The sequence below is a fragment of the Schistocerca cancellata genome, chromosome 3, assembly GCF_023864275.1.
Source record: "Schistocerca cancellata isolate TAMUIC-IGC-003103 chromosome 3, iqSchCanc2.1, whole genome shotgun sequence".
NCBI classification, from domain to species: domain Eukaryota; kingdom Metazoa; phylum Arthropoda; class Insecta; order Orthoptera; family Acrididae; genus Schistocerca; species Schistocerca cancellata.
Genome location: NC_064628.1, coordinates 89074302 through 89087382, shown reverse-complemented (window position 1 = coordinate 89087382; position 13081 = coordinate 89074302). Strand labels below are relative to the sequence as shown.

The 13081-nt window shown below is 37.7% G+C and overlaps 1 protein-coding gene across 7 annotated transcripts in view; it reads left to right on the top strand.

Moving 5' to 3' along the window:
- LOC126177081 (transcription initiation factor TFIID subunit 4-like) overlaps window positions 1-4420 on the top strand; it is a 155554-nt gene extending 151134 nt beyond the window's left edge. For all 7 annotated transcript variants that reach the window (XM_049924321.1, XM_049924318.1, XM_049924323.1 and 4 more), the window contains one exon: window positions 168-4420. In XM_049924321.1, coding sequence (XP_049780278.1) covers window positions 168-1229 — 1062 coding nt within the window. In that variant the 3' untranslated portion in view covers window positions 1230-4420. The remainder of the gene's footprint in view (window positions 1-167) is intronic.
- The last annotated feature ends 8661 nt before the right edge of the window (window positions 4421-13081 follow it).

The following is a 13081-nucleotide window of genomic DNA, read 5'->3' as shown; positions in this document are numbered from 1 at the left end:
TGAATGTGCATTATTTCTTAATGTAGTGTTGTGTATTGCAGACATTGCAATTTTTTTTGTTTCTGATAATTTGATTACTTTAAAATGCCCATATACATCCATTTCTTTATACTCATTTGCAAATTGTGATATTCAGAGTAGTGTAATGAGCTGCCCGGATTTCGTAGGATAGTTCTTCCAGCTCCAGCCGATCTGAAGTGGGCCAAACAAGATGTGTGCAGCGCGATAGTGACTGTAGTGGGACCCATTCACAGGATGGCTCTTGCCCACCCATGCCTCCAGCTCCTGCTTCAGCCCCCCCTGTGGTATCTTTACTCAAACTGCAGCAACAGCACCACCATCACCACAATCATCACCATCAGCAGCAACAGCAACAACAACAACAACAACAGCAGCAGCAGCCACAGCCAGTAGTGCCTCTTCAGACATGTGACGATAGTAGTTTAGGCCCACAGTTTCGACAGTTACCAACCCCTTCAGCACATGTGATGTATGGAACACCTGTCTTCTTTAACCATCCTCACCACCATCAGCAACAACGTACACAGCCAGCCCCACCTGTACCCTATAGGCATCCCCGTATGCGCCGCCCCCAGTATCGCCGAGAACCTCCGTCACTACCATCTACACCAATACGCCCAAACAGTGTTGCAGCAGGAGCTGGGCCACCTGGACCCCGGTATGGGTTTCCAGCTGGTAGGCGTGGGCCAGGTGCAAGTTCATCTGCACATCGCCGGGCTCAGTCCCCACCCTCTGCTCATACTCCACCACCCTTGCCATATTCACCTCTCATTCGTTCCCGGGCTCCCTTCCCTCAGCCTGTTCCTACCCCTTCAAACCAGTTCCAGGGTGCGCCTCCTCGTCCAGCGACAACATACTACCAGTCAACTACGTCAGCATCTGGCACTGATGGTCCACGCCGCTACGGACCTCGCAAGTCTGGTCCGAATAATGGTGGACGTTATGCCGGGGGAGGTGGTGGTCCAAAACCAGCAGCAACGGTGGCGGGAGCAGCCACAGCTCGTTTACCTGCTCCAGCAAATTCATCAAGCCCTGATGATAGAGCTGGAGGTGATGGTCCAGCAGTTGTATCATTACCACCCTCGTGCACTGCTGTCCGGGCTTCGTCACCTTGTGAATCTGAGGCAACTGTAATTACAGCTGCTGCAGCTGTGGCAGCAGACTCAACTCATGAAGTCTGCCGTGAACTACAAGCTCTTACAGTCTAGGATATAAATATTAGTTGCCTTTTCTGTGAACAATTTCTAATATAGGATCCTGTCGTGGATAATATAGATTAGTATATAGCTTAAGGAATAAGATTACTGGGGATATTGCTATAAAGTCATAGAAGGTGAATTTGCTGAAGCTCAGTGAATTAACATCACTGAGCTGCTGTGCTCTTCAGCACTATGAGCAACCAGTAAAAGTGATATTGTACAGCAAGGCACATGAATTAGCATATTAGTTTTGATAATTGTGTGTTTGTTTGATAAGTTTACTTATGTATGTATTTCTCTGGGTGATTGTTGTTTAGTAGTATGTTTGGAAAATTTCAAAGAGAAGAGAACTTTATTTGAAACAAACAAGTGATAGCAAAATTGTTCATTCTGTTACATTTGTGTGCCTGTGTGTGGTGTGTGTTGGTGGCCAGAACTGTGTTCAGCTGGATAGTGCCAGCAAAAATGAATATATGTAGTTAATATTCAAGATATAATAATATATTATATTAATGTAAATGTATATGTATATACATAATTGTACGTATGTATATATGTAGAATGTAAAGGCATTGTGTGTACATGTGGAAGTAGATTTATATTTAAATTATAAGAGGATATACAAACAGTTTAATTAAAATAGCTTTTTTAAAATAAAATATGTTGCCTGAATGTGTTTAACTTGCAATAGAAATTTGCAAGTTAATCTTCTGGAAAGTGAAACATATTGTATGCCAAACAATTTTTGTTGAGTAATGTTATCTGGCCTTGAGATGTTGTCCTTATAGTTTCCCAAGCTCACTGTAATATACAAGACATAAGTCACATATAGACAATAGTGACATGCAAGACACCACGTATTCTGCTAAGTCGTTTTTCTTTTGAAAATATGTGCTTCCACTGGGAAACTACATTCGAAGACTGGAAAACAATAACCAATTACATTAGAGTCCAAAACATTAAACTAATATTTTCGCTAATATCCGTTTAAAAATGAAAGCAGAGTAACAGAACAATTATCAGTGTTACATTATTATGTGATTTATCGACTGACGTTGGGTCTAAGACAGTGTTAGTGTAGCATAAAGATTTGTTTATAATGTGAGAAGTGTAGAGAATGTACTCAGAATCTTGAGGAACTGCATTGTTGAAACTAGTAAGAGCTTGTGTGTCAAATGCTAATAGTCTTGTATTTGTCTCGGTGGCAGCATGTGAACACAAAGCAGTTTTGAGTTACACAGTGAGAGAGATGTGAAAAATATTTTAGTGTAATTTTGGTTTATGTTGAGCTGCCCTTGCATATAGAGACTGGTGTGCAGATAATTTGCTCATGACTGAAAGCATGTGTTCTGTGTTCGCAGATTTTTCCCTTTCTTTAAGGAGAAAACATCCAGCATTGCTCAAATGTCATTGCCAAATTATTCTTTATATTTATTATATTTGCATATTTCAAGATAATATTCAGCAGGTTCTGGAAGTTCCTATTGATATACTGTTGAAATTAACAAATTCATTTACGGCATCTGCACATTTTGTGCCTCCAGCCTAATACTAAGTCTAAGGTGAAGTTTAAATGAATAATTATTTCCTTCACAGTACTGCTGTCCTCAGTTTTAACTACAATTATTCAGTTTCCCCAGTTCTGACTCAGTTTTAGCATAATTTTAATTGGCACTAACACTAATGGCAATTAAGTTAGTTGGCTATTAACAGTGCACCTGTGACAGACTTACTGAAATGGAAAAAAAGCAAAGCAAACTGTAAAAAATTAAATTGTTTTATAAAAATGATTTTATTACTGTTGTGTAAGAATACTTAGATCATCTAAATATTTTATGTGATGGACAGTGGTAGACTGGTGCCAAAAGTTTAATAGTAATGTATGTAGGTGCCAAAAGTTTCAGAGAAATGTGTGCAGCATTGTGCTTCTGCAATATGACATCCAATTTACACATTAAGCTTCTGTATTAGAAATATTTGGCTCCTCACATTACTTTTCGGCCTAAATTATTATGATGGGACAGGAATTCTCAGGATTATTTTAATGATACCTAGTCATGCAATATTGCCATTGTTGTGCTGACAATAATGATGTGTGTTCTGATACACATCATAAGAACTTGATCAGGGCTGAGGTGATCATAGAGACAGCACTGTTGAAATTTTAACTTTGTTTTTCATCTTATTCCCTACCAAAATAGTGTTTCACTACCCACATCAAGCTTATGGGGCTATTGCCTCTTAATAACTGTACATTATTAAAGTTAAATCACTACTATGATCTTCTCAGCCCTATCTTACCTTAAGTAAGGCTGTGAGTATCCTATAAAAGAAGAAATAACTAGATGGATTAAAACTAGTGCCTTTTGTATGTTATGAAAAGCCTAAATGCTAAGACAGAGTTAATGTTAAGGTTAACTTATTTAAAATCTGAACTGCAAAGTGTGAGTGAATCAACATGTTTTTGTCATTGTGTATGTGTGAGTATTGTCATTACGAGTACCTGTGTAAAGTATATTGTATGTGTCCTGAAATGTCGTCATTGATGTTACTATGTATAGTAGAATAAATAAAATTTTGTGATGTAAAAAGTCAAATCTGTGAAGCCCATGACAGAAAAATTTTTGAGCCAGCTCCCCAGCCTTCCAGTAATGGTGCTGTTGTTAGGTGTGTGGAATTTGGCTAAGAAAAGAGCTTAAATCATTTATGAAGATTGTTGAAAATTTCATCTGTGAAAGTATACAACAAATGGATATTAATGAAAGTGATAAACCTAACTAGTGCCTGTGAGTCACTAAGCATATTGGAGCAATTTAGTAGTACCTTACGATAATTGTCGCAAAATGTTCAGCTGAATGTATTGAGTATAAAATGCCATTTCTGTGTCATTTATAGTACAAATGTGTGCAATAAATTCATGCTCTTTGCATAGTAAAAACATAGAGCACAATAAAAGAGCTCATATGCAGACATTGTCATGGTACTAAATTGTCTGTGATTGTTTATTTATTTTTTTAAGCATACCTCCAGTTGTACCTCAAAATTTGAGATGTTAAATTACAGTTGCAAGTAATGTAGCAGCTGATTGATCAGAATGTGTAATACTTGTTTCTGTAAGAAATAAAACTAATTTTTTTCATTGTACTATATGTAAAATATATGGTTATTTATATGTGTAAACTGATGGTAAAATAAAGCTCACAGGGAAAAAAACTATGTTTTTGTTTTTAGCTGTAGCGTGTTTGACTTCCGAATGATATCCTGCTTTATTTCAGTGGTGATGTTAATGGAAATGCCACTCTTGTAAGTAATCTCTTGGAAATGTAGACAAGATTGGAGGATACTATAGCTGTGACTATAAAATCTGGTTAAATATATTTTTGGAAGACCAAATATCAGCGAAGAAAATTGCAAATAATTATAGAGTAAAATATTTTTTTTAGATAACTCTTTAAGTAGATCAAAAATGTTGCCTATAAGCAGTGACGAATCAATGGGACCAATAAAAGTACTCTCAACAATGGTAAATATACATGACCCTTGCTTTGAAGGCTTGAGGGCCAATATTGTATGGCTGGAAGGTATTTGATGTGGAAAAATGATATTTGGTAATTCAGTATGAAGAAGGAAACACTGCTTTCCCATTTAATCAATGAGAGTGTAAAGGATCAGGAATGAAATGTCGCTGATCAGTTTAGTCCTTGTTTCACATGAAGAAAGGGATTTTATTGAACTCTATGAACAAACAGGCACCAAACATTGGGATAAGTGAAAAAGCTTTTTCAGAATATAACAAATGAAGCTCATCAAATCTTGTGTCTATGATCTCACTGTTCTGACTATGTTTGTATTAGTGAGCATTATGCTAACAGGTAAAAACGTGTTTTCTGAAACAATGCTACTGTATTGCTGGAAGTTTAATTACTTACAGTGCATTTAAAATCAGTTGCGACTTTCGACGTTTGGCTCGCCAGAGGGGACGTGACGCCATTGTCCAGGTAACACTAATGGCGAGACGACTTTCCCTACCGCATTTCGCTTGGTGAAGTGCCGCAGTTGCCACACCATGCATAAACTACTGCGATATGTCAAACATTGGATGCAACTACGTTCTTCAGCTCTTGTTGTGAATTAGCATTTTATGGCATTGAAATTTTCTGCAGCTATTGTGAAAAAGCATTTTATGTTTACATTGCACCAATAACGACAGTCCAGTACGTCTGAATACCCCCGCAATAAAATTTTTGTCCAAGAATACGTTCACCAGCTGTGAAGATAATGTTCTGCTGCAAAATATTGCTGCAAATTCGGCAATAGTAATGGTCAATAGGCCATACCATTCTGTTGTGATGGATAAAAGCTCCAACAGGGCAATGAAAGACAGCAGGTAGTTTCCTCTGGGTACAAAGATATGTTCTACGAGATAAAAGTTGAACGTAGCATTTATAAGGTGAAGTTACTGGAACTTTTTGTAGTGCTGTACAAGCCAAAAACTCCACGCTACAAAGTCGACGAAAACTTAACGTGTTCATTTAAATCTGACTGAGAAAGTGTAAGCCTAGTTGAAAAGTAATGTGGCAGAGAACAAGTAGTAGTTTACACTCACTAAGGTTGAAATGCTGACAAGAGAAACCATTGCAAATGTTACACCACAGGACTATGCTCAAGTTGTCAGCCATACCATGAAGGTAGTTGAGGAGGCATGGATTCATGGACTGTGGTGAATTTTAAGGACTACGTAACTTCACTTGTTGTCATGTTAAAATATGTTTCTTTCGCCAAAACATACCAAAGTTTAAAAATATTCATCTCGCTAACATTCTAATGCAGTTGAAATTGAGAAAGAATGCTGAAATTGTGTATTATTAAACTAGCAAGAGAGGGCAAGACGTTCATGAAAAAGTTCATTGTCAGTATATAAATAAAATTGTAACTTATTAACTATGTTGTTGCAAAACCCACAGCAATTCTCGTTTCACGACGAGACCTGGACCTTAAAAATTACATTACTTCATGGGAAACTGTAGCTGCTTGAATATCGCAGTAGATGTGGATGTTTCGCATATTAATCGTATGGAAAAATACTCTTCGCTTTGTGTGCTGTTATTTGCCAAAATCTTGTTGTGATCTCTTAGACCGTTTATCAGATAAGAGATTTACAAGTATTTTATTCTGGCTTTTTCACTGATGCACAAGTTTGCCATGGAGCGCAATTTAATACATTATCTAAATTTTATACGCAGCAAAGCAACATATGACTTAACATACACCAAACGCTAATTCATTGCAACCCCTACTTTCCACTGCAAATTTTAAGAATGTCTTTTAATAGTTGACCTTATATTGAAATATCACAATAACTATGACAATGGAATGATAGGCAGTTCGTCATGAAGCTGATGAACGAAGCTATAAAATGTGCGACAATCGAGCTTTATTAGTGAGTAGTTTCTTTAAAATCGTTTGATAAAGACTGCAGATCGGCCGGCTTGTGCGATTTGCATTTCGTGCAGTCAAGCTAGCTTGCCAAGTAGGCCTGGCATTATCATCACCTGCCGACGCGCCCAGTGCACGCTGGCAATTGCAGTTCCCTCCACCAGCACTCTGCACTGAACTGTCAAATGTTGCAACTAATTTTAAACACACTGTAGTAAGCTGTTTTTAGGATGGGTGGGGATAAGTAGTGATTTGTGTGACAGAGAAATATTACTGTTGCTCGTGTCTGAGGTAAATTATTGGAAGATACTGGTGCACAATTGGGCTGCTGGTTTAAAAGAGATTTGTATTGGAGAAAACATTTTACTCAAGACACAAACCATCAAGCAAAAGAAATTCAGACATTGTGTTTGGGGGAAATAGACAGATCTCCGCAAATGTTTACAACTAGTTGTCACAACTGCACTCAAATATCAGCAGTTTTGTTATGTCCTCGTGCCTGTTTGTGTAAGCATAACTGCCCCCTACCCCAACCTTAGCTGTCCTAATACTATACAAGATGCATCTTACCTTATGCAACAAATAGTGTGGAAGTACAGATTACACACACTGAAAATAGTATAAGCATTGTCTTCATTACATTGAATCAATTGCATAGTACATATCAATTAATAAAAGCATTCTCACATATATGTTAAGATAAAAACTCAAAGAATAAGTAGCTTTTTCAAAGAGTAAATATTTTCCCCAATTCATGTAATATTCTTAAAAGCAACAAGTATCTTTGCATTACACACAGTTTAAAGTAGCCTGTGTTGTTCTTCAGGGTTCAAGTTATCTCCCTACCAAATTTAAATGAAATCGGTTCAGCAGATTAGTTGTCAAAATGTAACAGTCAGTTACTTTTGCCTTTATATTATTAGTATGGATAAAACTTCCAATTATGATATATGTCTTTTCTGTGGTTAGATTTTGATGAGTTAAAGCCTATACGGTGCTCCAAGTTATGCAAATGCTAAAACCACCATGAAAATTTGGCTAGCAGTATTGGAGAAGCGTGTTCAGACACGACAGTTTTACACATTTAGTGTTAGTATAAGTATCCATTATGAAACAAAATGCTCATTAATAATGTACAATTGTATAGCAGTTTAAATAACCATGTATTGTCTGGAGAGTCAGGCTCAAATGTTGTCAGTACATTTTGTCCCACCCCCACTCCGTTTGGCATACCACTCTGCTCTTCTTCATGACATGCTTTTTTCCCTTCAGTTGGTTCCCACTTTTGGTCAGTTTATGTTGTATTATCTCTCTCATATTTTTTCAAATTACCATTGAAGGAAGTAGTTCCTTTATTTTCATTCTATATTCACACAGCATAACTTTACCTGAGTATTTGTAGTACAGATAATGCCATTTGAAAAGTAGCATGTCAGTTACAAGGAAGAACAATTATTTAAGCCAGCAATCGGTTTTCTGTTCACATAAATATTATGATAGTATCTGGTCTTCAGTCTGACATCTTTGTTGTATTTGACAATTGGTAGCAGTTTTGAGATTGTTTGCAAACTTGAATTTGGCAATTGTGCCATAAGATCATGAAATTCTGTGGAAATGAACTAACCTCTCATCTATCTTTCCATTTTCCAATAACTGTGTCTTGCATATACCAAGTTTTTGTATTTCACTTTTCCAAGTTATGTTCTTAAGGGGTCTTCTGTCTATTTAACCTTACTCTGTCAGAGCAATCCATCTGAGATTAAATAAGGTTTTAGCTACTGCAAAGCTGCTGTAATAATTGTCCATGTAAATATGATACCCAACATTCAGCTTTTCCTCAACATCCTTTCAGCATGTGATTTTCCGTCCTATTGTGAAGCATCCCAGTGCATTCGATTATAAAACTGTCCGCATCTCCATCTCCAAAGAATTTGTCAAAAGGTAGACATCATCATGTTGATACATTTGTCACATTCTGTTTCAAATAATCTAGTACAGGTTATTTTAGCAAAAGGAATGTGTCAGATGATGATTTATCTGCATCTTCATAATCACTTTTCATCTATTTTGAAACAGAGGATCTTTCTTCCAGTAGTTTTGTAAGTGGATGGATATCTAACAAAATACCTATCATCTGCATTTTAATTCAGAAATATATTCAGTGGTGTCATCCATCTCATCAGCTATACTGTGAAGTATGGCAACTGTAAGTATTAGCCTAAAGAAATCCATTTGTGTACTTAGTAGGATGAACAAGTAAATGTTCTTGTTTTGTAAGTGAATGATACTGCAAGTCATGTGGTTCGTTACGCCATGTCCCACCTCATTTATTAAATTCTGCAATTGTGGGATCATCATCGATGTCATCACTATCTTCAGATTCTGCACGGTCACAAAACTGTCCACACTATCAGCACTATGGTACATTTCCTCAAGAAACTAGACTGTGAAATTGATCTAATCTTTGCAATAATATATATTTTCAGATGCAGTATGGCGTATCTCCTAGGTTTTTGTTCATTAGTACATCCCCCAAAAGTTTCATCTTGTATGTGTCAAATGTATGTATTTTAAGAACTACAACTTGTGGATAAAGTGCCCAACTCACCAAAAACTACGTGTCTGTCCCATTTTGAACTATGCCAACTACACAGCTATGCTCAGACAAACATGCATGCTAAATTTGCACCAAAAGCAATTCAAGGATGAGTATCTGCTGATCAATGAATGGCCAGGTGTAAATAAAGGACATCCATTAAACAGCTACTTTTTGTGTATGCTTCTCGATAAAACCCTGGGGCCTGGTGCCATCTGCAGAAGCGAGAACAATAGTGTAGTACACCCTATACTCCAATCTGCATGCAAATCTTCACAGTTGCTTGATGATAAACAATAATAATAATAATAATAATAATAATAATGGATGTTTCTCTGCCAGACATTAGGGATGAGGTTATGCTGCAGTCACCGGTGAGCACATGGCATCAGGCAAAAGGCCTTGCTGTAGCTAATGGCAGCCTTGTGGAAGTCACTATGGTAATAATGCAAGAGTGTTTTATCGTTATGTTTTATCAAGTATCAGATCTAGTAAGGCTGTGAAGCAGAACAAAAAACTCAGTTTTGTGTGTAAGGCCCAGTGACAGGTAGGTGGTAATTTTAACAGGTGAGGTATTTGATAAATGCGTCACAAACTGAGGAAGTTATCTCAGTATTGGGGCACATTTTCTGAGATGGTATGGCTTGACTGAACTATACAAGCCGGACGATGCATAAAACAAAATACATGTTCAAAGTTAACTGCAGTATTAGTGTCACACAGGTTATTGACTTAATAGTAAATAACAGAAGAGGAAGATGTATATATGCAGACTGCAGTGATGAGTGAAAATTTGTACCACAGCTAATGATTTCATTTGATCAGAAGAGCAAGAGTTGGTATTTGCTAAAGCAAAAACAAGTTTAAGAGGAAATGGACAAGCTTTCTTCTTAGACGTCCCGGTTGGTGCCAAAATGCCTTACCTCCAGTTTGGGCTTGGCAAAAGTACAATGGCCACCTTTAAAGTTTTTACAAAAACACTGAAAGAAGAAAATTTTGGGTACAGGCCAGGCCAATCACGTGGCATTAGGCCATGAGCTACCCAGACCAACTGAGCTATCCAAGCACGACCCACGTCTCGTCCTCACAGCTTTACTTCTTTTGGGTAGCTCAGTTGGTAGAGCACTTGCCCGCGAAAGGCAAAGGTCCTGAGTTCGAGTCTTGGTCCGGCACACAGTTTTAATCTGCCAGGAAGTTTCATATCAGCGCACAATCTGCTGCAGAGTGAAAATCTCATTCTGGAAACATCCCCCAGGCTGTGGCTAAGCCATGTCTCCGCAATATCCTTTCTTTCAGGAGTGCTAGTTCTGCAAGGTTCGCAGGAGAGCTTCTGTAAAGTTTGGAAGGTAGGAGACGAGGTACTGGTAGAAGTAAAGCTGTGAGGATGGGGCGTGGGTCGTGCTTGGGTAGCTCAGTTGGAAGAGCACTTGCCCATGAAAGGTAAAGGTCTCGAGTTCGAGTCTCGGTCTGGCACACAGTTTTAATCTGCCAGGAAGTTTCATATCAGCGCACACTTCACTGCAGAGTGAAAATCTCATTCTGCCAGTCCTTGACAAATCTCCAAATTATTTAATGTGAGTTTTCCATCTCATTTTCTGAAGTACAAGTTTTGAGGTGTGTACCCACAGACCTTCCTTGCAACAGTCCCTTAGAATTCTTTTGTGCTGTGGTTGCAGAAATTTTCCTCTATAGCGTCCAGTTGCTCCTTCATGAACTTTCTCTTAGTTTGCCTAATGAGCTTTGCCACCTGTTTTCTGGACTAGTTAAAAACAGTATAGGTCATCAGGAGATTTTTTTAATGTTGTGTTACTGGAAATCTTGTTTACATCTTTCTAGAGCATTTTCACATTCTGAGTCCCACCATGGGTGAGCAGTGTTATTTTTCCGGTCAGTTCTCCAGATTTTTGTGTGACCTTTCTGTGGAATTCTTCCCATGCCTATTTTATGTTAGATTCTATGATCTTACACACACACACACAATTTCTTTCAGGTCATGCCGTAGTAAAAAAAGTTATTTGGTCTCTTATTACCTTTTTCTCGAATGAGTTTTATTACCTTTTGCTATAATGAATTGGGCGGGAGTCTGCAGTTAGTTAGTTTTACCCCATCTGTGTGCAAATTTGACTGATTTCTTTACCATGTGATAATTATGAATTGTTTTTGATCTAGGGCGACTAATTTTTATGAAACTCTATAAAGACTGAAAAATAAAGCTGACATAATAATTAAATTTTAATTCTAATTTAAGAACAACACATGAAGAACGTTTGACTAAAAAAAAAATGTGATCACAAATTTGTTTTATGAAATTCCAAAGGGCCACACACAAAACACTGAACTCTGAGCAAGTGTGTCCATACCCAGGGGCAACGGGGAATTGTGGTCCCTCCTAGCACTCAGGGAAAGGAACAAAGTATATGTAGTCAGGTGTTTCTCAAAAATAAATAAAATAAAATAAACTGCAGAGATATGAGTTATATGAAATATGTGTGTATATCTGGAATGCAAATACAAAATACCTATTTTATATTACTTGAAATACTTAAAATATAGATATTGTAAACTGCAAAATCCTTCTCTTGAATTCTTTTATTTTCTACTTGTAGTTTTCATTCATTAAATGAGCCATTTGTTTAAACAATTGTAGTTCCTCAATGAATAAAGACTCGCATTAAGCACCAAAGGTATACCAATAAATGAATACTGCCATGAAATAGTATTAGAAAAGGCAGCAGAACTTGAGAACACATTATATGTTTACCATTATAATTTGTTTAATGTAAAATGTACCAAAATTATTTGATAATGCCAAAGAAACTGATTGCAGGAGGGAGATACTTACAAATCAGTTTATGATCCAGCCATCTCAAATTGTCAAGCACTTTGTTCAAGGTCTCCTAAAGCTTGTGAAGTCTTTTTAGAATCAACTGGAAATTTCCTATTTTTCAATGTCCAACACAATGGAAGCCATACTATAATTCTATTTCAAGATCTGCTCTCAGTCAAACATATTTTAAATTAAACTCCAAGGAAACTTAAATTAGCAACTTTTAAAGAAATTAAAATAGAATTTGTTAGTGAGTACATAAGCTGCTCAAAACCTATTGCTAATGGCATCACAAGTTTAGAAGAGGACAAAAGATACCTACACTGACGAACCAAAGAAACTGTTACATCTGCCTAATATCATGTAGGGCCCCCACGAGCACGCAGAAGCGCCACAACACAATGTGGCATGGACTCGAATAATGTTGAAGTTTGGCTAATGTCTGAAGTAGTGCCAGAGGGAATCAACACAAATGAATCCTGCAGGGCTGTCCATAAATCCATAAAAGTACAACGGGTTGGAGCCCTCTTCTGAATAGCGCGTTGCAAGGCATCCCAGATATGCTCAATAATGTTCATGTTTGGGGAGTCTGGTGGCCAGCAGAAGTGTTTGAACTCAGAAGAGTGTACCTGGAGCAACTATGTAGCAGTTCTGGACGTGTGGAGTGTCACATTATCCTGCTGGAATTGTCCACGTCCATCGGAATGATAGACATGAATGGATGCAGATGATCAGACAGGGTGCTTACATATGTGTCTCCTGTCAGAGTCATATCTGGTGTCCCATATCACACCAACTGCACATGCCCACACCATTACAGAGCCTCCACCAACTGGAACATTCCCCTGCTGACATGCAGGGTCCATGGATTCATGAAGATGTCTCCATACCTGCACACATCCATCCACTCAATACAATTTGAAATGAGACTTGTCCGACCAGGCAACAACATTCATCAACAGTCCAAGTCGGTATTGGCGGACCCAGGTGAGGCGTAAAGCT